Below are 25,146 nucleotides of genomic sequence, written 5' to 3'. Positions count from 1 at the left end.
AACTGTGGTTATCAATCTGCCTGCCAAGTGTAGCAACTACTGGTAAAACCCCCCAAGGGAGGACACCCCTAGTAATGGAGGCATAAATAGGCTACAGTCACTATTTACTATTAAATGGGGAATATGCTTGTTCACCACTTTCATGGTATAAATAATAATTTAAAAGTAGACAAATTTAAGTCCTTGCATCTAAAAAATGCTCAACTATCAAGTATTCTTATTTTCAACTGTTAATTATCCACTGTGGATTTATGCCATGGTGTGAATTTACTGAGTACAGAGGAATAACACCTGAGTCCTCAGGAATGCCAACGCATGGGGGGTATCATGGGCGAAACAGTATACTCTGTTATGTCCATGCTACTGCTCATGTCTATAGGTGACGGTTACCACTTTCCATCAGGTGAGCCGTCAGCTTGTTTGCCATTCTAAGTTGTATAAAAAAAAAAAGAAAATGCCTCCCTCTTAGACTGCCATAATCAATCCTAAGCGTAATTTATATTAATAATTTTATTTATTCTACATCTAATTTTCCAAGTGTCACTTTCTTTCTGATACAGTGTGTGCCTGTATATTGTCACGTACTGATATGTACTTATCTTTCCAGGATACTCAACAAATAGTTCAATTAGGATTCAGAATGGAGGAAATGATATTCAGCCTAGCTGATACACATTTCTTCTTCAATGATGTAGAGGTAAGATGTCTTATTTAATAATTCATATGTTACATAAAAAAACTATACTTACTAATAGTTAACTAATTTTGAAAAATATATTCTAAAATAATCTCAATTAAATTAGCACATAGAGTCTTGTTTAATTGTTAAAAATGTATTTTGTAGGACTGTGACCAGGAGCACATAGATGCTGTAGCAGCTGACGATAATGGTCAAGATCTATCTGCGTACAACTTCGCATCTGATGGATTCCACGCGGGCGCTGCACCTAACACTGGTTTATGCGCGCCTGGTGTCCGCGGCGGCGTCGACTGGATGAGGAAACTGGCCTTTCGATATAGAAAAATAAAGGACACATATAATAATTATAGAAACAGGTATTTATTTGACATACAATAACAATATAAAATTTCTAAGATTAAAATTATTATATAATTAAAATTTGCCTAAGATTACGCCATTGGCTAAAGATTTTTTAGAAATATAATACAATTCACCCAGGCTGCCTTTCATTTAATCTTTCTTTATATAATACTTTCAGTTAATCATTAGTAAGGGGTACCAATTGGTAAAACTTGGGGCAAAGGGATTGTTAGTAATTGGGGTCTTGCCCCATCGCTAGCAATATACCCTATCAAGTTGACCTCCACGCGGTTCCTCCTGGAAACCATCATGGTTAATTATTGATGAATTGGTCATGATGGGCCAACTGACCTGCTTCATCCTCACTTATTATCTTACTCACTGGTGCTCTGCCAGTGAATATCGATAGTGCACGTGGGGTTACCATTTCATTATCATTAATGGATGATAATGGTGGAGAAACAAAACTGGCAACACTTGCTTGTAGTAATTTTTTATAGGCTTCCCTATGGTTGACTGGGAGAGAATGCTTTTAGCATTAAGTCCGCCATGTACACATATTTGTACTAATGAATAAATAAATAAATAAATAAAACCCCATCTGGTCATACTGAATAAAGAATAAACCTCCGTTTAGTGTAGATGCTACTACAGTACCATATGTTACTAACATTTTTAGCTTAATTTACATATATATACATAGAAGATGCTGATGTTAACAAAAGATTGTTAAGGTAAACATTTTCCACTCATAAAGTGTCAATTGTTGATAATAATGATAATTTTACCACGAGTGTGATTTGCGGCCAAATGACGTCAGCTGACTAAATTTCAGTTAGTGTCATAATGGGTACACCATACAGCTGAAATTTAATTATTAGGTTATATTGCTGTTTTATTTCAGTTGAATTCAAATATAAATTTTTATAACTCTGTCAGTTGTAAACCGATTTAGAAAATTCTGTTTTTACCTGAAAAAATATACTACAGATTAGTCCTATTAAATTTTTATCAAAATTTCTGTCTATACACATTTACACAGAGGTTGCGTTTATTTTTTTTATGTTTGTTATCTTCAAAACGTTTTTTTATTTTAAGGTAACGAATATAAAAAATAAATATAACTGAATTGAGAACCTCCATTTTGAAATCAGATGAAAATTTCATCAAATCGGTTGAACAGTAAGGACGTAAGGTGTCAATGAACATCGTGACATAGGATATTTATAAATTTCTAGCTGTATCTCGCAGCTTCACCAGGTTGCATCAATGCCTAAAGTATTCTATGTGCTAAGTTAGAATATATGGAACTTACCCATGTGCTAAATTTCATTCTAATCTGTTCAGTAGTTTCTGTGTGAAAGAGTAACAAACATCCATCCATCTTCCTTAGAAACTTTCTTATTTACAATATATAGGGAGATTATTATAATTAATTCCAAGTAATTTTGCATGGTACAGTGTGGGTGGCTTACTTGGACCGGCGAAGAGAGAGCAGTGGCTGCAACTGAGGGCCGAGCTGGAACAAGCCACCGACAATTGGCTGACCCTCGCCTGCAAATGTCTCAATATGATTAATTCTAGGTAAATTATTTATTAAGTGCCGCACTATGGTAACACCAGTTGCCTTCTTGCTGGGTTATATGGTGATGCTTGGTAGTGGTTCAATAGTGAAGTACTCGGGTGATTTATTTATTTTTTTACAAGCTGACGGCCCACCTGATGGAAAGTGGTAACCGTCGCCTATAGACATGAGCAGTACCATGGACATAACAGAGTACTGTTTCGCCCATGATACCCCCCATGCATTGCCATTCCTGAGGACTCAGATGTTATTCCTCTGTACCCTGTAAGTTCACTACCATATCCCACCCTTCAAACCGAAACACAGCTATGCAAACACAACTGCTTCACGGTAGAAACACGAATGGGACAAAGGTACCCAAGCAATCGACTTTTGTACAAAGTCTCCCTCTGATAATGCAGGTCAGTTAGCCCACCATGGTGAATTCGACAAGAACCATGATGGTTTCCAGGGGGAACTGCGTCGACCTTACAGGGTATATTGTTAGCAACGAGACTATTAGACTTCATTACTAATAATCCCTTTCTCCCCGGACACAACACGCACGTGACAGACACCCCTAGTGTTACAGGCGTTCGTAGCCTATACTGACCGTTTATCATCAGACAGGCTGTATGCTTGTTTGCCACCTTTGTGGTATAAACATGAATAAGTACCTCGTGGTAGCTTATATTATATTTCTTTCTTTGCATTTCACAGGGAGAACTGCGTGAACGTACTAGTAACGACGACGCAGCTAGTGCCGGCGCTAGCTAAAGTGCTTCTCTTTGGCCTCGGCGGCGTGTTTCCTATAGAAAATATATACTCCGCCACTAAAACAGGTCAGTCCATATTTTTTATAAACACTACTCTATACCTGCGGCTTTGCTTAACATACTTATTTTCAACCGACTTTAAAAAGAAGAAATTTCTTAATTAATTCATTCTCAATCTTAATTATTTTAAACTTATTTATTTTCTCTCTTAGGAAAAGAAACGTGTTTCGAGAAAATAAAGCAACGCTTTGGCGAGAGGTGCACATACGTCGTGATCGGAGACGGTCAAGACGAAGAGGCCGCGGCCAAAGCGAAGAACTACCCATTCTGGAGGATATCCAGCCATTCTGATATAGCCGCGCTGTACAATGCGCTCGACATGGGCTTCTTATGATTTGCTGTTATCCTGGTACTCGTTATACTGTCCTATGGAATAAACTCTATTAAAATGGGCCTGCAAATATTAACAAATTTGAAAGTATTTTGAAGTCATTTGAAATGTATAAGGGGACAGCCTTCAATTATGTGAGCCTAGAAATAAAAAAGAAAGAAAGAATATTTTCTATTTATTGCTTAACTTGAAAATACAGCGGAAACAACAGGAAAACAATTATCCATTAAGAGAGAGAGAGAGAAGTATGTCTCGTTAAAAAAAAATTAACGAGTCAAATAAAACGTAAAAAAACACTATTTATTTGCTGGTCTCTTCTATATCTAAACTAATATTATAGGTTTATGTTTATTTTAGAATCTCCTTACATTGCACTAAACCTCACGTAAGAGGAGTGAGACATCAAAATTTTTAAATAAATCCCTCGCATAATTAATGGACGTCCCCTTGTCAAAGGCCAAACCTTTAAGAATTTCTATCAATTTATGATTGCCTAGTACAGTAACTATATCAGATATCAATTTTATAACAATATACAAAGTTTAATTGGACTCGATGGCTTGTTAAAAAGTACAGTTAGTTACATCTTAGCATCTGTGAGCCGTTAACAATAGTTTTGTAGTTAACTTATTATGTTGGCCTAATTGATATTTAGTTTAAAGCTCAAAGATAGCTCAAAATCTACGAACAAAACTCTTAATTAAATTGTAAATATATATTAAACTGTAGAAACGTTCTACACAAACAGTTTTAAGTCCATTCCTACTATGTAAGTTTTATATTCTATACAATGTACAGATTTAGTGAAATAAAGAAGTTTTATAGTTCAATGTATTTATGGACGATTTCAGTATATTTTTTTTTATTTTTATTATCTCTTTTTATCTGCAAAGCAAGCAATCGAGAAATATGTTCCTCTGCTATGTTTAAGCACAACTTTTTATAGCCTTACCTGTACATAGGTATAGGTGGCATTGATAAATTGTAACCATTCATTTACAGTTTTATCTACGCACACACACACAAAATATAAATTTTCTTAATTCAATTTGTTATTAAACCAATTTAAATTGATGCAATAAACTAGTTTATAGATAAACTAGTTTTGCGACATTAATGAATAAATAAATATTATATATATAACAAAAATTGTAATTTGTTGAAAATCTGGATCGCAAACTAAGCGATAACCTATAGCTTAGACACCAGAGTGCTTAAAGCCTTGCAGTTTACAGATTTAATTAAACAGCCCAGCACACTGGCATTATAAAAATGAATGGATTTTATATTCTATGAAAATTAATTGATTACATCAAACTGACGTCAAAATTATAAGAAAACTAGCCAAAACTTCTTCACTGTGCATGTTAGAAAAATTGCATTTAAAATGTCTTCCATCGAACCACCAATCTAAATGTTCGGACACTGTAACTGAATAATAAAAACATGTGAACACTTATAGACAGTTAACCGCCAATGTCTCTTAACTGACATAAAATAGTTGTTACAATTTATTCTAACTGCTTTTCTACATTATATAAAGAAATATTTTTTTACATCAGTATATAGAAAAATTCTATTAAAGTTCAACAACTTGACGTTTTCGTTTTTATAATATTTGGAATAAATTCAGTAATATTTTCTGTGATTCCTGTAAAATGTAGTCCGTGTTAGTTCGAGGTTATTTGCTGTTAACCATCTTCACGCTACTTACTATGTTTTTCGCGCGCATTATACAATTGAATGTACAAGTTTCTGCCCTATATTTCATGTAACACGAGCGTAAAGGTGCATTCACGTATTTCCTGGGTGAGCGTATTGGGTAAAGCTCATCCAGTTAATGTAATAAATAAATAAATTACTCAAGACAATTTTTAGAAAAAAAAGGGATCTTTTGAAATTATACGTTTTTAAATCTTCAAATATTTCATTACGTATTACTTGAACGTCCCCTTAGCTGTGTATGTACAAATGAAATGTAATTAATTCTGTTTTAGTCGTTATCATCTTTTTAAACAGCGTTCTACATTTTAATGAAATAAGCAATGAAACAATAATGATCAAGAAAGCTCCACTAATTTCGGAACCAATCCGAAACCCTTAATCGTCAGCAGTTCTGACGCTCAGACACGCGCTCGCGTCACAGCTACTCGAGTAAATTAAATCAGTAGTCATTAATTTACGCTTACGAAATTTTTAACAATGGTAGATTCACATTTACTTGTTGTTTTTGTACCCGTATTTCTTTTGACTTTATCAGATTATTCGATAAAAAAGATGCTAATGATTTCTTACTTCACCCTGTATATTCTATCCATTCGTATATTTATAAGTATGTAAAATCTCCAAGCAATTGATTTGTTATAAAAATAATTATTTGCTGTATCAACGATTCAGTTGTAAAAGGCTTTATTATGTTATGGAACGTAGCAATATTTGTAATGTTAAATGAAATAGACAAATCTAGGAATATGTAAATACAGATTAAAAACTAGTTTAATGAACATAGCTTATTCTTATTACGCTCTAATAGGAATATTGAATTTAATTCGAAAGTTATCATTATTCGAATTGTAAATAAAATTATATTATTTGAGAATTTAATCAGTTTTTGTTTTATTTGGAAGTTTCGTCTGCATATCGTATGAGTATCTATCAATGAGGATCATCTGCTGACAGTAGCATGTCAACATATGAAAATATGCGATGAGGCGTCGCCGATCTTCCGCCGATAGAAGATCGGCGCGCGTTCGACTGAGGGACCACCAGACCAGACTTTGACAGATGACCAGAGGGAGAATTTGTACAAAAGTCAATTGCTTGGGTGCCTCTGTCCCATTCGTGTTTCAACCGTGAAGCAGTTGTGTTTGCATGGCTGTGTTTACTGGGTACAGAGGAATAACATCTGAGTCCTTAGGAATGGCTACGCATGGGTAGATGTATGTATGTATGTGTATCATGGGCGAAACAGTATACTCTGTTATGTCCATGGTACTGCTCATGTCTATAGACGACGGTTACCACTTTCCATCAGGTGGGCCGTCAGCTTGCTTGCCATTCTAAGTTGTATAAAAAAAAAACGTTAAACGCAAGCGTTACGCGGCGTTATATTGGTATAATGACTGATCTTCAGCGTAACCTTCAATGTTGAGGAGAAAAGGGATTGTTAGCAATGGAGTTTGACAGCCCCATTGCTAGCAATATACTCTATTAGGTGGACCTCCACGTGGTTCCCCCTGGAAACTGTCATGAACAAATATGTCCACTATTTTTATTGATTTTTATTGGGCAACTTCTAAGTATTTTTATGGTTATATTATCCGATTACGTCATCAATACTAAATCCATATATAAATACTACAGTCGTACGTCATTGATTAATATAAAATGTCTAAGCCTAGAAGTACCTTCGTCTAGTAAATTCATCACTGTAGTCGAATGATTTCTAAAGTGGGCTCCCCAAACATCAATATATATTATTTATCTATTACAAATCCATTTGAAGTTTTGAAATATACGAGTTATCTCGCTTCTAAATCAATGCAATATTTAAATTACTTTGTTTCGTGGTCTCAAAAGTTTGGAAACCACTGCTGTAGTCAATGGCAACACGCGTTGCTATGCGACAAATACCAAAACACTAACAAAACAAATCACACATGTCAACAAAAGTGATAATCAAGAAATAAAAATTCAGAATCTAACTTGTTTTACCAAAAAAAGGAAAAATAAATATATAATAAATAATTTAATTATAAAATTAAAATGAAATCCGTTGTCAACTCTATACTCTTCGATGTGTCAAAAAATGAAATATTTAAAATAAACGAAAATTATAAGTTGCTCCATAGGAAATTAAAAACAACCTGGAAGGTCATGATGTAAGTTGTTTAAATTATATACTTACCTGCACTATTTATTAATTTATTTTTATTGACCTCAAAAAATATTTATTTTAATACTTTATTATACACACTAATTATAGATAAAAATATGACAGAGATGATCAAATGTACAAAGGCCAGCTTAACTCTAAAAGAGTTCTCTTCTAGCAAACCCAAAGTAGAAAGGAGTATCAATGTCAGCGGGTAGAGCGGTGTACAATATTGTGACCAATTTACAAACAAAAGAACTAGACAGATTTGGTACAAAAAAAGATTTAGTACAAAAGGCGAACCACGAAGGTCATAAAAAGCATACAGGTCATCTCATTGATTTATTTCTGTTTCCTCAATTTAGGGGAAAACAGAAATTATAATTTTAGTTATTTATAGTTTCATATATTTTTCATACAACCTCCATGGTAATTTGCAATGGTAAACATATGTGCTTTCTATCCTCCATCTTAGTGGAAATCGTTGATTACAGACAACAGAACTATATACATACATACATATCTGTCATGCCTATCTCTCATTAGGGTAGACAGAAACAATGGAACGCCAAATGCTTCGATTCAAACAAACTATATACATATAGACTGTTACATGATATTACGCAGTCAAACAATGAGTAAAATTGACTTTTAGTTATTTAAATAAATAACATCCATCCATCGTTACAAATTTTCGTATTTATTATATTAATAACATATACAATATTGTAGTAACCGCGATGAGCTCTCATCAAATATCCTTCAAGACGTCAAAATCCTCGTGGTAGCAGGACCACAGAACGTGTTCACAGACGATGAACTAGCATGCTTGAAGAATATGGTCGAGAGAGGCGACTCCGTACTGGTCGCCATGACTGATGGTGGCGAGGAGCGAATGAATACTAATATAAACTTCTTTTTGGAGGAATATGGTATTGTTGTTAATAATGGTAAGTTAATGTTCCATGATCCGTGAGTGTCACAAGAGGCGACTAAGGGAGGATGAGGGATGGGCAGAAGCGTCCCTCTTAAAACATCTCCAAAGCCTAACTGCAGTTGCCAATGCGCCTGCCAAGCGTATATAAAGCGTATGTAGCATGCAATAAGAGAGAATTTGTACAAGTTGTTTTATACCTACTCCAATAAAAGCAATCAAGCATTCAGCTCGCCTGATGGTAAACGGTGAAGTAACGGTTTTCTGTTCGTGAAATTTTGGAGAAATTTTTTTTTTTACTAAAATGAATATATATTTATTAGAATAAATTGAAATGGATTTGAAAATATTTTGGGTATTTTTTATGGCTTCGCTATTTGTAAACTGTACAACGAATACAATATATAAATATACGAATAAAGTAGGGGAAAGGGATTGTTAGTAATGGAGACTGAGAATCCCTATAAAAGTAGCAAAACAGAGGGTAAGAGATATTAAAAACAAGAAGGGATTTTTTAGTTTTTCGCTCTGTGGTTGCATGGCAAGACTTAGTAAAAATCGGTACAATTTGAGAAAAAATAATTGATATTTGGATAAAAATTAAATATTATATTTGACAACCCTCGTTACAGTTGCATAACACCAAGGATGTCACGTGTGTTACTAATTTTTAAAAAACATTTTTACACATAAGTCATCTGCACAAATACCTCTGTTAATTCGTGCCTGCATGGCCGGTGTGAAGGATGATATATGGCAATGAAATCACGGTTACATTATGCCTCAGTCGTCAAGAATGGCAGCGCAGTATAAGGTATCATGGACGTCACAGTGTATTCTGTGATATCTGTTGTCATCATCATCATTTCAGCTATTATTCGTCCACTGCTGGACGTAAACCTCCCCATAGACTGCCATAAAGAAGTAATGCATTTCATGTCGTCACTCCATCTAGTGGGGGGGGGGGGGGGTCATCCTATATGGCATATCCATAATGGGCGTTTGCCCATACAGGATCGCCACTCAAGAACCTTTCTTCCCCATCGGTTGTCGGTTCTTCGAACTATGTAACTAGCCCATTACCATTTGAGGTTGTTTGTCCTTCAGGCTATGTCAGTTACTTTACTTTGGTTCTTTTGCGGATACCTTCGTTTCGGATTCTATCACACAAAGCACTATTCATTACTACATTAGCACGTAAAAAAAATCTATTGTGCAGACAGGCTATTCTTCAATAATTTTTGATGTAAAGTCAACAGCCTTGAACTTCATTGTAGTTACGTCATAATAATACGTCATAAGTTCGAGGTTTCACTTCCGATCAATGTAAGAAATTATATATTTATGCACTCCTTTAATAAGTTCGTAAACATAGTACTTAATCAACTTGTCTTCTTTATCGACTTATAAAAAGGAGGTTATCAAATTGTTTGTATTATTTGTATTTTTTGTTTGCCGTGTGGTACCAACATAGAATGGGCCACCCATTTTATTCCCGTGTGTCTCATAAGACGTAACCAAGGAAACTTAATGGTACAGGATGGACAGCAGCATTCTTCTTAAAACATACCACAAACCTATCCGCGGTTGCCAATCCGCCTACCAAACGTAGCAACTATTGGCAAACTGCCCATTGATATGTGAGGCCTATGTTCAGCAAAGGACAGGTAACGACTGATATGATGCTTTGTATTATGTTTTTTTTTATACAACTTAGAATGGCAAACAAGCTGACGGCCCACCTGATGGAAAGTGGTAACCGTCGCCTATAAACATGAGCAGTACCATGGACATAACAGAGTATACTGTTTCGCCCATAATACCCCCCATGCATTGCCATTCCTGAGGACTCAGATGTTATTCCTCTGTACCCTGTAAATTGACGCCATATCCCACCCTTCAAACCGAAACATAGCCATGCAAACACAACTGCTTCACGGTAGAAACACGAATGGGACAGAGGTACCCAAGCAATCGACTTTTGTACAAAGTCTCCCTCTGGTTTATGTCACGCTATATATCCTGTGAACAAAAATCGATTTAAATTACTATTTTTTACGAAAATGGGTAGGTAAAAATTGAAAGAGTTTGCTTTTAGTATAACTACATTTTACTAATATAATAAAATCGTAATTAAACGCTTTCATTCATTTTTCGACACCTGAAATCACGAGTACGAAGTAGTAGGTAAAAAGTTTGTAATTTATAAAAATTTTATATCTACTAATAATGGTCAAACTAAAGTAAGTTATTTTATAAAAAGAAGTCAGTATTTTTATTTATTTACTTAACTCCCATAAAAACCTAAAGACTTTACTCTTTATAGATTGCGTCGTTCGTGCTAAATACCACAAATTTTACCACCCTAAAGAGTGTCACATATCCAATGGGATCTTAAACCGTGCCGTTATGAAATACATAATGAAGATGCCCAATTACTCTAGCGAATCGGATGATTACCTGTAAGTATACTTTTACTATATGCCGTATGGTCCCGACATAGACTCCTCTTTTCCTGTGGATGTCATAAGAGGCAACTGAGGGAGTCTAATGGTCCAGGTTTCGGCAGCAGCGTCTCTCTTAAAACATCACCAAAGCCTGTGGTTGCCAACCCGGCTGTCAGGCGTGGCAACTACTGGCAAAACACTCCTTTATAGGGGAGGCCTATGTTCAACAGTAAACAGTTAAAAATAAAAATAATCCTAATAGATCGAAATGTGTCAAATTTTGATCTGACCGTTTACGCAAAGATAAGTTGAGTACTGTATAAAGAATGACATATTACAGTGAAGACCCAGCGACACCGAACTTTGTGTATCCGTACGGTGCCACCCTAACAGTGAACAAGCCCGCCGCAGCCATTCTATCCAGCAGTGACGTGTGCTACCCGGTCAAGAGGCCTGTGGCAGCGCTGTACACCTCCGAGAAGAGTGGAGGTCAGTAAATTGGATGTTGTGATTTTTTAAGATACTTATGACGAATTAGCAGTCCACGGCACAGTATACTCTGTTATGTCCATGGTACTGCTCATGTCTGTAGATGAAGATTACCACTTTCCATCAGATGGACTTGTTTTACATTCTAAATTGCATAAAAATGATTAAATAATTTAGGCTACGTACATAGATCCTTACAATAGATAATAGAAGAGGTAAAATGCTGAGTCAGCGTATACGATATGACAATTTTTAAAAAGCATAGTAGAAGAAAAAATAGAGGGTAAAAGAGGAAGAGGGAAACCGAGGAATAAAGACAGGGATAGATAAAGGAAACATTAGGTGTCATGTCGTATAGGGAGGTCAAAGATGTGGCAAGGGATAGAGCTGGCTGGAAGAAAAAGTATGAATTGTTTGATCCGACAAGAAGAAACTCTTAAATGAAAAGAAACATAGATCCCTATAAAAAAACAGTAATCTGTATCTGTCAATTGCCTGCTATATGTTTGAGATCGTCTCTAAGGGGCATAGTAAGAGTGTAAACATTCCAGCAGTCAATGGGCTACGATAGCATTTCAAGTTTCTTAATGCATATTCAGATACAGAGAGATATAAACAATAAAGTACAAATAGATGAAATAGAAAGTAAGAACAGTTTGACAAAAATAAATCCTATTTGAGTACCTAAATTTGCCGTGTGGTCCCTGCATAGAATAAGATATCCCTTCCTTTCCCGTGAGTGTCGTAAGAGGTGACTAAGGGAACTTAAGTGTCGAGGGATGGGCAGTAGCGTCTCTCTTATAACGTCTCCAAAACCTAACTGCGGTTGCCAACCCGCCTGCCAAGCGTGGCAACTATTGGCAAACCCCTTTTGAAAAGGGCCTATGTCCAGCATCGTACAGTTAACGGCTGATATAATTGGGTACCTAAATAGAACAAATAAACTAAGAATCGAACTGAGACTCCAATTTAAGCAAAATCCAGAGGGAGACTTTGTACAAAAGTCGATTGCTTGGGTACCTCTGTCCCATTCGTGTTTCAACCGTAAAGCAGTTGTACTTGCATGGCTGTGTTTCGATTTGAAGGGTGGAATATGGCGTGAATTTACTGGGTACGGAGGAATAACACCTGAGTCCTCAGGAATGGCAACGCATGAGGGGTATCATCGGCGAAACAGTATACTCTGTTATGTCCATGATATTGCTCATGTCTATAGGCGACGGTTACCACTTTCCATCAGGTGGGCCGTCATTTTATTTGCTATTCTAAGTTGCATAAAAGAAAAATCTTCAAAAGTATTTACTATAGAACAAGATTATGTATTTTCAGGTAAACTATTCGTTATTGGTTCTGGACATTTCTTCGCCGACCAATACTTAGAATGCGAGTGCAATGACCTGATCCGTGAGATGATTTTCAATAACCTCGGCGGAGTCACGGATCTGCATCTGAATCCTGTCGATGTGGAAGATCCTGATGTGAGTTTCTAATACGTATATGTAATAGCAACCTCTTATATGTTATATTGTTCACTCAAGTAATGTTTGATCGTGGGTACATCTGGTTTTGGTGGCTTGAAACTGAAAGTTACTGAATTCACCTTCTGATTTATCTCTTGTAAACACAAAATATGTAATTTAAGTTCATTTGTAACTAGTTTTTTTTTTACATGAACGTTTTTGATTAATGATCATAAACGTATTTAATACGTACCGGTATTGCGTGGTGCCCGCTCCAGGATTCAGCTGTACACAAAAACAAGTCTACAAAAAACGTATATATATATATATATATCTTATTAGAGATAAGCTCGCCTTTGTACATTATGTTTATAATGAACTGTGATTAACAGTATGTTTTATGTACAATAAAGAATATACATATATATATATATATCTATGAATCTTTTTTAAGGTACCCCTCCCCCTGAATAAACTTAAATACGTCAATGTTAATGACCCCCAGTTATTGTTTTTCAGACCAACGAGTACCGCACACTCGGTGACATGATGTGGCTGAGCAGCGTACCACTCCCGGAGCCAGCGACCGCACCGCCCCCTAGACTCACGCCTTTGCATCCCCATGCGCTGTTCACCTGGAAATTGTTCTCTCTCAACCTCGCTCAGTGTTAGTATCTATATCGTTTATGGATTTTTAGGCTATTGAGAGGCAAACAAATTCATAGGTCACCTGATAATTATTTTATTATCTGATAATTATTATATTTTATTAATAGAATATTTTATTATGGAATAACTTAATGTTGTCATATAAAATAACTATAAGTTAAAAAAATTTTTGTTGGTTACAGTGCCCGAAGTATTAGGACTGTATGACGCTCTAGGAGTTAAACATGAACCACTAAGATTAATTGCTCCGCAATTCGAAACACCTTTCCCGCCTCTGCAGCTTGCGGTAAATACATATAAGTTATTTGTACCTTTTTGGACTTTATTAATATTTCTATTGATAATATTAATTTGGATGGTATTACATCAGGTATTTCCACCCACATTTCGGGAACCACCACCGCCTCCGTTAGAACTGTTCGACCTAGACGAAGCTTTTAGTTCGGAGCGCTCGCAACTCGCCAGACTAGCAAACAAGTGCCTTCAACCAGCAACATCCAGAATAGGAGGAGGTAAAGGAGCTTATTATCTCTATAATCTTTATTATTACAAGCACTTGCCTCATCCCATGCATATACGTCGGTTTTCTTGAAACTTACTAGCTTACCAGATGTATTAATTATCCCCAATATGAACACCACCATACGTTACAGAATATACTGTGCCGCCCATACACACTAATTTACCTCCGTACCCAATAATTTATTTTGTTCTTCAAATAGAAACATTACCTTACAATTGTAAAATACTGCTTTAAATAACATTAAAAAACATTTTAATATGTAAAAAAAACTAACTTAATCGAAAAACACTTGTTGTTGATGGTATAGTTTGTAGATACATTAGACTGAAAATTGAGAGTAAATGTTTTGAAAATATTGCAAAAATAAATAACAAAATAGGTAGTAAACTAATTTGGGGTCTTATTGCGTAACAACCGCAAATTATAATGGCGAATTGAAATAATACTCTTTGAAACTGCTTAAAATAATAGTTTAATTCTAGGAGACGGGCGTCAGCTAGAAAACGAGCTGGAATACTTCGTGCGGGAGTGCGGACGTGTGGTTCGGCTTTCGAAGGCATTGCCTGCTGAAGATGCACCAGCTGGCAAGATCATACTGCATCAGCTGGCTGTTCAGCTCGCCACATACAAGAAAATAGCTCCCAGAGATTAGTAGAAATATAAACAGAACTACTAGGAGAGCATGACACGAGTAGTGATCAAAAATAAGTAAAGACTGAAGTAAGACTTCGCTCATATTTTTCTTATTATGCACCTCATCTTGTCTTACGAAATAGAATAAAATCGTAACTAGATGTTGTCTGTACATGGAAGATATTTAAGAAAAATTAATATAAGGCATGTATTAGTATTAACAATTTCTGATATAAAATCTGGTGTTTTGTATCATCCTGTCTATTCCATTGGTCGTCAATCTTCTAAAATACACGCGTACAAAGTAGCGGACAAAAACCTAGTAAATATAAAGGTAATTAATTGATTTATTAATGTATCAAATAGTTAATAGAAAATTTTATTATTAATACTAAATATATGAAAAAGTTCCTTTCATTTTTATTATTTCTAAACTTGCACCAATGTAAAAAGTAACGCAAAAAGGAACATAGATTTTGTACAGAGTTATTAATAAGTAGAAATAAAATTTTGCCTTTACAAAAAGTTTTTTATTTATTATAATTTCTAATTTCTCATTTTCATAAAAATAAATAATAACAATATATGCACGTTTTGTTATAAACGCACCTAAGAAGAAACTGATAATAAAATTTATCGCCCCATTGGCAAAACCTATCAGAAATCTCATAAATCTAACATACTAAAAGTATTTTATTACTAAAAGCAATGTGGAAACATTCGTTATTCGTAAGCAATGAAAGTATTGCTACTCGTATTAATAGTTTACTTAAATAACGCAACATGCGACAAAAAATATTTTCAACCAGAATCCAAAATAATTATGAAACACTATCCAAAGAAAGTTATAAGAGAATTAAGTCCAAATATTCATATACTCAATTCGAAAAAATATATAAACACTAATCTTGAAGGATTCAAATTAAATAGAATAAATACAAAAAAGAATGATGAGAAAAATAAAGGATATACAGTTTTTCAAAATACAGGCTTAGCTCAGAGCGACTTTGGAATACCAGATAGTCCGTATTTTCCATTTAGTGAAAACATTGAAATGAAACCTAGAATCAAAAAGGTATTACCGGAATATATATTTAGCGCATTAAGAAAGAAAAGGTCAGCTTCATTTAAATTAAATCTTAGCAATAAAGAAAGTGAAAACGAAGGAAAAAGCAAAGAAATAAAAACAAATAAGAAAGTCGAGAAAAAAAGAAAACCAGAAAATACTAATGATAAAAGTAAGCTAGGTCATGTTGATATAAAAGTTGATAACAAAATTCGCAAAAATAATGTTACAGACCACACAACGACTGACGTTAGTAAGCCAACAAACGACAGTAACGTCCCAGCACAATCTAATACTAAGATAGTGAAAACTAAAACGACGAATACAAAAAATAAATCCAAACAACAAAATAAAGGTAGTCAAACAAAATCTATTAAAAAGAAAGCAAAACTAAAATCTAGTAAAAATTCAAAAAATGCTACTAAACGTCCAGTCAAACTCAAGTATACAATTAGAAGACCGGCGAAAAAAGAAATAAAAGATAAAAAAGGTAAAGTAAATGTAAAAGGCCCAGGGCAACATGAAAAGAAAGGTACACACCTTTCTTATACATACACAAACGTATTAAATAAATAATTAACAGTATTATGTCAATTAATGTATGCCTTAACCCTTGTAGTTTTAAGGAGCCGACGATTGGTAGCTGGGAGAGACGCGTTGATAGAAGAATACCCATACGTGGTGTCAATACAGAAAGGCGGTGAACACTGGTGTGCCGGCGCATTACTCAATCCACGACTGGTTATTACGACGGCCAATTGTATTTGGAAGTGAGTATGTTGATAAGACAGAACTATAATCCGTATAGATCTTAAAAATTCAACAAGTTTTGTCGAAATTATCACAGAAAAGCGCAACAATTTGAAACATTGAATCAGTTAATCGAATTTAATTCCTAGTATGAGTGCTTTTGGATATCAGACTGGTCTTATAATAGGGTCAATTATTAATTTGTTAAAATTTCCTGAATACTAAACTCCGATTCCCGTATACACACTTGTGCCAAATATTTTCTTCCTGGTCTTCTGCCAAATTAAAAATTAATAAACGTCTACCTATCTATTGACCATATTGTCTCTGGTTTCCTCAGGATGGTGTGATCACATGTGGTGTTGTAATAAAAAAACTACTACACCAAATTGAATCCAGGTTTCACATTCCTAAAAGCCAGGTTTAAAAAACTGGTATATTTCTTTATTTTGTTATGCCATCTAGATGTGTTCTATTGTGTTGGTTTTCCTACTTCTAAAATCCATGCATACGAAGCAGCGGGCAAAAAGTTAGCTTAAGAGAATTACTATAATTATTTATTTATTCAAACTTTATTGCACCATTTATAAAATAACAAATACAGTTAATTTTAATGAGAAGTGATACAAAAGATTATTATTATCGCTAATCAATCTCTTCCAGACAACCTTTGGGTAGAGGGCATTGAGAAAAAAGATAAAGGGTAGGTGGCGCACTGTTATATAGATACTAATTTGTATTAATTTAAAATCTATGGTCTGATCACAGAAGTAGTACAAGTTAATCAATTGCACAATTCTATCAAGTAAGACCTCATTGGTAACAATTCTTCACCAATTCTCCTCTCCTCCCTCCCGTACTATGTTTCGGGTACTGCTAAATTGACTGAGGAGCTTCTAAACAAGCTGGAACGTTTACAAAACCTAGCTATTAGGTTCATCTTTGGTCTTCGTAAATACGATCACGTGTCTGCCTTTCGCAACCAGTTAAAGTGGCTCCCTATCCGACTTCGACGTGATATGCACACCCCAATTCTCCATCGTACCTCCGCTCCCGGTTTAAATTATTACCACCACCAGTCCGTCCTAAACGCTCCTGTCAACTGCAATCCAGGATGCTTGAACTTCCTGTGTGTAGGACACACTTTATGGGCAACTCTTTCTCGTATCGAGCTGTCCAGTTATGGAACAAACTCCCTTCCCACATATAAGAGAGTCCCTCTATTACCTCTTTCAAGAAGAGGTTAAAATCACATTTTCTTTCCCTTGAGTAATATTTTTTTTTTTTGTATTTTTCTAATTGAACTCTCAAATCTTAAAATCTCAAATCATTAAACGAAATTTCTAATGTAAGTAGTATATTAATTTATTTTAACATATACTATATAAGTAGGTAGGTATTGTATATATTTATAGTGTATGTATTTATGTAATATTTTATTATATATTTTAATATTTAATTTAATTGTATATTTGTTTATGTATTAATAGTTGTAGCACTTCAGCTGCCCGCTAACGAAATGCTTTCTTACTGTACTAGGTTGACTGGAAGAGATCTCTGTCAGAGATAAGTCCACCCTTGCTCACAACATTTATAAATAGATTATTTTATATGTAACTTACAAGTGCAATAAAGAATATATATAAATTGTGTCTTACATCTAGATCCAGCCGCGTGAGTCGTTTACGAGTACGCGCGGGTTCTCGATACGTTGAACAAGGCGGCCAAGTGGCCAAGATAAAAGAGGTGATGAAGCACCCTAGATGGAGTATCAGGAAGGCCCCCGATAACGACGTGGCACTTATACTGCTCGATAGAAATATTAGGTAAGAGCTAATTAGATATCTACATCTAAATGTACTTAAGTATCATCATTATATTACACATTAACTGTCCATTGCTGAATAAAGGTTTTGCCAGTAGTTGCCACTCTTGATAGACGGGTTGGCAAACACAATTAGGTTTTGGTGATATTTTAAGAGAGACGATGCTGTCCATCTCTCGACTAAGTTTCTTTAGTCACCTCTTACGACATCCATGGGAAAGGAAGGTATGAAGGTATCTATTCTATGCCGGAAATACGATATTTACAGATCCCAGATTTACCCATTTTTTTATACAACTTAGAATGACAAACAAGCTGACGGCCCACCTGATGGAAAGTGGTAATCGTCGCCTATAGACATGAGCAGTACCATGGATATAACAGAGTATACTGTTTCGCCCATGATATCTCCCATGCGATGCCATTCCTGAGGACTCAGATGTTATTCCTCTGTACCCAGTAAATTTACGTACCCTTCCCTAATATACGTCATAAATAAATAAATATAATATTTTTTGTCTTTTCTGTTGTATGTAAAATCAATATTCAGAGTTTATCTCCTAGTAAATCATAAAATTGTAAAATAATAGATTAGATTGTTATAAAGAAAGGTTCCAAGGCAGTTTGGCTTCCACTGATTACCTGCAATGCATTTAAAGTCGTCACTCCATACAGTGTAGGGTCATCACTGCGGTTGCCCGTACGGGGTCGCCACTCAAGAACCTTTCTTCCCCATCGGTTGTCGGTTCTTCGGTCTATGCGACCATCCCATTGCCACTTCAGCTTGCTTATCTTTACTTGCATACGCACTGCAAAAGGCGCAGCTTCAAATCTGCTGCAAACTTGACGGTAAACTTGATTGTGTGAGACCATCTGTTATTCAGAAGCCTACATCAGACATCTATGATAATATTTTAAATACACAATCGGGACTTAACGCAATGTAAAAGCTTTTACAGGTAAATAGTACCTATCTACATATACATATACTACATACCTGTTTCTTTATTGCTGTTGTTTCGATGTGGATTGCACCACGTCGCGGTCACGACAGACGCAGTCTCCGGGACAACGCGGGCTGCCAAATGAAGACGCGAAAGTTTAAACTTAACTAAGATAATATCACGTGCTCAAGTTTGACGCATTACTCAGATTCTCCGATGCTGTACATGGTGTAGACCTGCCAAATCGCATCATGATGCCTGCCTTCGAAGATGCCTGGGTCACTAGCTGGGGGTCTGAACGTGTTAGTAACTTTAGTTTCCACCGGATGCTTATATAGGCGATGTAGACTAAATTTTTTTAATAATGATGGAATGACAATCCTGCTTCGCTGTCGTTTATACTGGCAAGATACCGATGAATAGATAAAGTCAGATCGATAGACGCATCGTGATGAATTCACCAAGAATTAGACACAGTTTTAGCAATGAGTCTGCTTTTTTTTATGGATGATAATGGAATGGTTACCCCGCCTGCGCTATTGGTTTACGCTGGCGGAACACCAGTGATAGATGACAAATGTGGATGAAAGCAGGTCAGTTAGCCCATCGTAACGAATTTCACAAGAATTAACCACGATGGTTTCCAGGGGGAACCGCGTGGAGATGGACCTGATAGGGTATATTGTTAGTAATGGGCTTGTTAGATCCCATTATTAATAATCCCTTCCCGCTGCATTATGGGGCTGCTGGTCTCTATCACTAAAATCCGGGGGAAACGGATTGTTAGCAATGCGGACTACCACTCCCATTGCTAGTTTTTATGACTCTAGGTCAACGGGATGTACCTTATAGGTTTTGATTCCTTTTGCAAAGTCAAAATATGCGATATAAACGGAACAAAAACGGCCGTATCTTTTGATTGCGTCGATTTAGAAGCTTGATTTTTTTACTACTTTAAGAGATTATAGACCTGAGTATATGGTGATAATTTCAACTTGATACCTCCACGCGTTCCCAAGAAAAAGGAACCAGACGAACGGACGGACAGACAACGAAGTGATCATATAAGGGTTAAATTTTTCATTTGGAGATACGGAACCTTAGAAATGACTCCGGCGACGAATATAGTTTATTTCAAAGCTAAGTAACAACTCGCAGAGAAGTCTAATTATAAATATTTATTTATTTATTTATTCATTAGTACAAATATGTGTAACAACTCTCTCCCAGCAGAGAATACTCGAATGCGGTAATTATATAATATCATTTATATAAACGAATATATATATGAATAACAGCACGAAATTGAGAATAATATAAAGTGAATAATATAAAATAATATAAAAAAATATCATTTTTTTATCAGCGTGACGGTATATACGACAAGAAGGACATGACGCTGCAAGTGTATCACGCTCGCCTGATGGACCGGGACAAATGTAACAATGTTACGCAGCGCTTCGGAGTCACTGTCACGGAAAATTTCATCTGTCTGTCCCAGACAGGCAGGCAAGCACCTTGCACGGTGAGACCATCTTTTACTAGCTATTACCCGTGGATTTACTCACGTCAATCAGAACAATATAATAATTTATTTGCTCGAAATGTGGTACAAATGATCTTAAATGATAACAGATACCAAAGGGAGACTTTTACAAAAGTCGATTGCTTGGGTACCTCTGTTCCAATTGTGTTTCAACCGTGAAGCAGTTGTGTTTGCATGGCTGTGTTTCGGTTTGAAGGATGGGATATGGCGTGAATTTACTGGGTACATAGGAATAACACCCGAGTCCTCAGGAATGACAACGCATGGGGGGTATCATGGGCGAAACAGTATACTTTGTTATGTCCATGGTACTGCTCATGTCTATAGGCGACGGTTACCACTTTTTATCAGGTGGGCCGTCAGCTTGTTTGCCATTCTAAGTTGTATAAAAAAAAAGAGCTACATATTTCGCCTTATCTAAAGGCATGCAAATTTTGTCTCAGCACATGTTAATTACTTTTTAACAAACAATATAATGAATTCAATCACAACCTGAATTATCAGTTACGGCGAATGCGAAATGATAGCAATAGGATTAAAATCTCTTGTCCCCGCATCACGGTTCATCATTTTCTCAGCCATTATCTGTCCACTACCGAACCACAGATAATATAATACTATACTAGACCGAACATAGGCCTTCTCCATAGACTGCCATAAGCAACAGTCCTGAGCCACCTGCATCCACTGATTCCTTGCAATGCATTAGAGGTCGTCACTGCATCTAGTGAGAGGTCATCCTACGCTGCGTTTCTCCGTACGGGATCACCACTCAAGAACCTTTCTTCCACATCGAGATTAATTTCTGATAAATTAATTACGATAGGTAAGCTTACTTGCTGGCTTCATTCTCACTATCATTCTTTCCTAGTACCGGAGGGAAAGGAATTGTTAGTAATGGGGTCTAACTGCCCCATTGCTAGCATTATACACCTATTAGTTTGCGCTCTACGCGGTTCCTTCTTGCAACAATCATAGTTAATTCTTGTGGATTTCTTTTAATTTGGTACACTTAATTAAACAAGGTGTTAATTCGGGCAACAAATCATAGGCATAAAAATGCTAAGGATGATGAATGACGAATCAACAATGATGAATGAATATTGCAATTTATTTAATGTAAATGTAAATTAGACTCTCTTTTCCGCGTTTAGCCTCTCATTTGGGCCCTTGTGCGTATGAGTCGTGGCTAGTACAACTAGCCTAGCTCCGCCCAAAAGCACAGAAGCTGGGATCTTCACAGGCCTCACGGAGCGACATCACCATTCCGAGGATCTAAACGTTGAGGACAGCTTCACGTTCCAGAATATATAAATGTAAACCATTAATAATTTATTGGCAGCGCGACACCGGGGCACCAGCTGTCAGCGATGGTGTCATATGGGGTCTGGCATCGTGGGGTATTCGAAAACTGTGAGTTGTTATAATTATTTACAGAGTAGTTTCAGAGAATTTTTTTCCGGGAACACTCAGGCCGTGGAATAAGCTTCTTATCAAGATTTTTACTAGAGACTACAGCATGGGATTCTTCAAAAAGGGTATATTAAGATTTCTTCAGGTTCGGCAACGCGCACGTGACACCCGTGGTGTTGTAGGCGTCCATAGGCTACAGTGACTGTTTACCATAAGATGGACTGTATGCTTGTTTACTACCTTTGTGGTATAAAAAAAATTATTCGCTTATAGCAGGTGACAAGCGTTAGCATATTTAGAACTAGCTGTATCCTGCGGCTTAGCCCGCGTGTATCAGTACACAAAGTATGCTATGTGCTAAGTTAGTATACGACCTACCCGTGTACTAAATTTCAATCAAATCTGTTCAGTAGTTTTTGCGTGAAAGAGCAACAAACAAGAATGCATACATCCATCGGTACAAATTTTCATCTTTATCATATTTATATGATTCTTTTTTGGAATGATTGGATTAGCATTCCCTAATATAACAATCGAAAATTTAATTCCTCAATTTGGAATTTTTTTTAATGTCCTTCTTTTGAAAATCACTTAGAAAATAGTGTCTAAATATTTTTAAGTAGTATAGGGCAGTGAAATTAGAGACAATATATGGGGGCAAACACATAGTCCTTTAGAATCGCAACACATAAATCACCACGGTCTTCAGATATATCAACAAATGAGCGACACAGTGTATCCTCTATGTCCATTATACAATTCATGTATGTAAACGACGGTTACCATTTTCCATCAGATAAGTCATCAGCTTGTCATTTCGAAATAAAAAAAAGTTTTACAAACGTCTTGCTTATTCAGGTGCGGCACGGAGCGGTATCCCGCGGTGTTCTCGTACCTCGCGTCGAATAGCAATATGGACTTTATTTTGAACGCCACAAGACTTTTAATGGCTGACGAGCGGTTTTATCCGTTCCCCGACCATTACCCGTACGTTCCAGCTACGACCTCCGTCGCAACTACAACAGCGTTCTCATTTTAAACTTTAAATTATGTATTATGAAGTTCTATAATAAAAATCTTTAAAAATAAACTATATATTTTTTTTTATTGTTAAAAGTTTCGTATGTAAACATTCATCATCATCATATCAGCCTTTAACTGTCCACTGCTGGACATAAGCCTCCTCTTAGGGTATTTTGCCAGTAATTGCCACGCTTGGCGAGCTGGCAACTGCAGTTAGGTTTTAGAGATGTTTTAAGAGGGGCGTACATATTATATTTTAATAACTACCGGTTTAACTTACATGTAATTAGATCGAAAAAGCTCGACTAGTTTCGGAATCAATTCGTGATCCTTAGTCATGAGTGACTGTGACGCGATCAAGAGCCGCCTAATTTCGATTTTGAAATCTGAGTTTGATTCCAATACTAGTCGCGCTTTCTCGATCTAATTACACGTAACTTAAACCGATAGTTTTTACGTTAAAATATATCTCTTTTATTTTTATGACAAGACTAGCTTTTGCCCGCTACTTCGTATGGAATTTAGAAGTAGGAAAATCAATTAAATAAACCACTGCTAGATGGCATTACAAGATAAACCACACAAAATTGTAAGTTAGACCTTCAGCAACAGAACTGTGAAAACCACATCCAATTTGATGCAGTAATTTTTGCGTGATGCGACAACAAACTTATAGACAGACAGACATAATTTCTAATAAATATTATTTTAGTATCTAATAGTCTTATTTGGGGAAAGAGATTGTTAGTAATGGGGAGGTTATAGACGCGTTCATAAGCTACGGTAACCGCTTACCATCAGGTGGGCCGTATGTTTGCTTGTCACCTTAGTGGCATAAAAAAAAAGGTTAGTCTCCATTGTTATCAATATACCCTATCAGGTCGATTTCCACCCGGTTCCCGCTGGAAACTATCGTGACTAATTTATCGTTGAATTCGTCATGATGTGCCAACTGACCGGCTGTTTCATCCTCACCAGTCATCCCTCACTGGTGCCCCGCCAGTGTATACCGATAGCGCAGGCGAAGTTCCCATTTCATTATCATTCATTAAAAAAAGTAGTCTCATTAAGATTCCTTTTATAAATTTCATTTATTTATTTTTATTTAATTCTATATTGTACACACCAGTTATAAGAATATGTCAGAGGTAATCAAATGTACAAAGGCGAGCTTAACTCTAATAGAGTTCTCTTCCATCGAACCAAAAATGGAAAGGAGTTGTGCCTACATGGCTGTGTTTCGGTTTGAAAGGTGGAATATGGCGTGAATTTACAGGGTACAGAGGAATAACACCTGAGTCCTCAGGAATAGCAACGCATGGGGGGTATCGTGGGCGAAACAGTATACTCTGTTATGTCCATGGTACTGCTCACGTCTATAGGCGACGGTTACCACTTTACATCAGGTGGGCCGTCAGCTTGTTTGCCATTCTAAGTTGTATAAAAAAAAACAATGTCAATTTTACTTAAACATCTTCCACGTACAAACTAGTTATAATTTTATTAGATTTATTGTATTGTATTGTAAAAATCTTTATTGTACATAAGTCAGATTAAATACTAGTAAATGATTTAGTATACAATGGCGGACTTATCCCATAAAGGGATCTCTTACAGTCAACCTTTGAGAAGCTGAAAGAAAACTGTAGAATGTATAAGGGTAATAACCGTACAATTAAATATAAACTAAATAATACCCAGTAAAAAAAAAAATTGAATATATAACACAATAAAAACAGCTCTATATACCTACATATGTAAATAATAAAAGTAAATT

The 25,146-nt window shown here is 35.9% G+C and overlaps 3 protein-coding genes across 12 annotated transcripts in view; all 3 read left to right on the top strand.

Annotated features, from left to right (window-relative positions):
* LOC113511113 (eyes absent homolog 2) overlaps positions 1 to 6,380 on the top strand; it is a 66,329-nt gene extending 59,949 nt beyond the window's left edge. For all 10 annotated transcript variants that reach the window (XM_052903205.1, XM_052903204.1, XM_052903202.1 and 7 more), the window contains 5 exons: positions 608 to 697; positions 845 to 1,056; positions 2,504 to 2,626; positions 3,327 to 3,448; positions 3,595 to 6,380. In XM_052903205.1, coding sequence (XP_052759165.1) covers positions 608 to 697; positions 845 to 1,056; positions 2,504 to 2,626; positions 3,327 to 3,448; positions 3,595 to 3,776 — 729 coding nt within the window. In that variant the 3' untranslated portion in view covers positions 3,777 to 6,380. The remainder of the gene's footprint in view (positions 1 to 607; positions 698 to 844; positions 1,057 to 2,503; positions 2,627 to 3,326; positions 3,449 to 3,594) is intronic.
* A 1,035-nt stretch (positions 6,381 to 7,415) lies between these two features.
* Positions 7,416 to 15,261, top strand: LOC113511189 (intraflagellar transport protein 52 homolog). Its single transcript, XM_026894804.3, has 9 exons — positions 7,416 to 7,654; positions 8,380 to 8,597; positions 10,908 to 11,043; positions 11,369 to 11,517; positions 12,847 to 12,995; positions 13,497 to 13,644; positions 13,829 to 13,932; positions 14,017 to 14,158; positions 14,652 to 15,261. Exons 1-9 carry the CDS (start codon positions 7,539 to 7,541, stop codon positions 14,819 to 14,821), a joined length of 1,332 nt encoding a protein of 443 aa, XP_026750605.1. The 5' UTR covers positions 7,416 to 7,538; the 3' UTR covers positions 14,822 to 15,261.
* Positions 15,262 to 15,413: 152 nt separating this feature from the next.
* On the top strand, positions 15,414 to 23,425 carry LOC113511245 (uncharacterized). The gene is made up of 7 exons (XM_026894863.3): positions 15,414 to 16,400; positions 16,488 to 16,638; positions 18,283 to 18,444; positions 19,596 to 19,689; positions 20,754 to 20,912; positions 22,276 to 22,346; positions 23,205 to 23,425. The coding sequence occupies exons 1-7, from the start codon at positions 15,539 to 15,541 to the stop codon at positions 23,383 to 23,385; spliced, it is 1,680 nt and encodes a 559-aa protein (XP_026750664.3). The 5' UTR covers positions 15,414 to 15,538; the 3' UTR covers positions 23,386 to 23,425.
* Positions 23,426 to 25,146: the final 1,721 nt, after the last annotated feature.

The sequence above is a fragment of the Galleria mellonella genome, unplaced genomic scaffold (genome assembly GCF_026898425.1).
Source record: "Galleria mellonella isolate WM207_F2 unplaced genomic scaffold, CSIRO_AGI_GalMel_v1 utg133, whole genome shotgun sequence".
NCBI lineage: Eukaryota > Metazoa > Arthropoda > Insecta > Lepidoptera > Pyralidae > Galleria > Galleria mellonella.
Note: the sequence above shows the minus strand (reverse complement) of the source record. Positions and strands in the feature narration are given on the sequence as shown.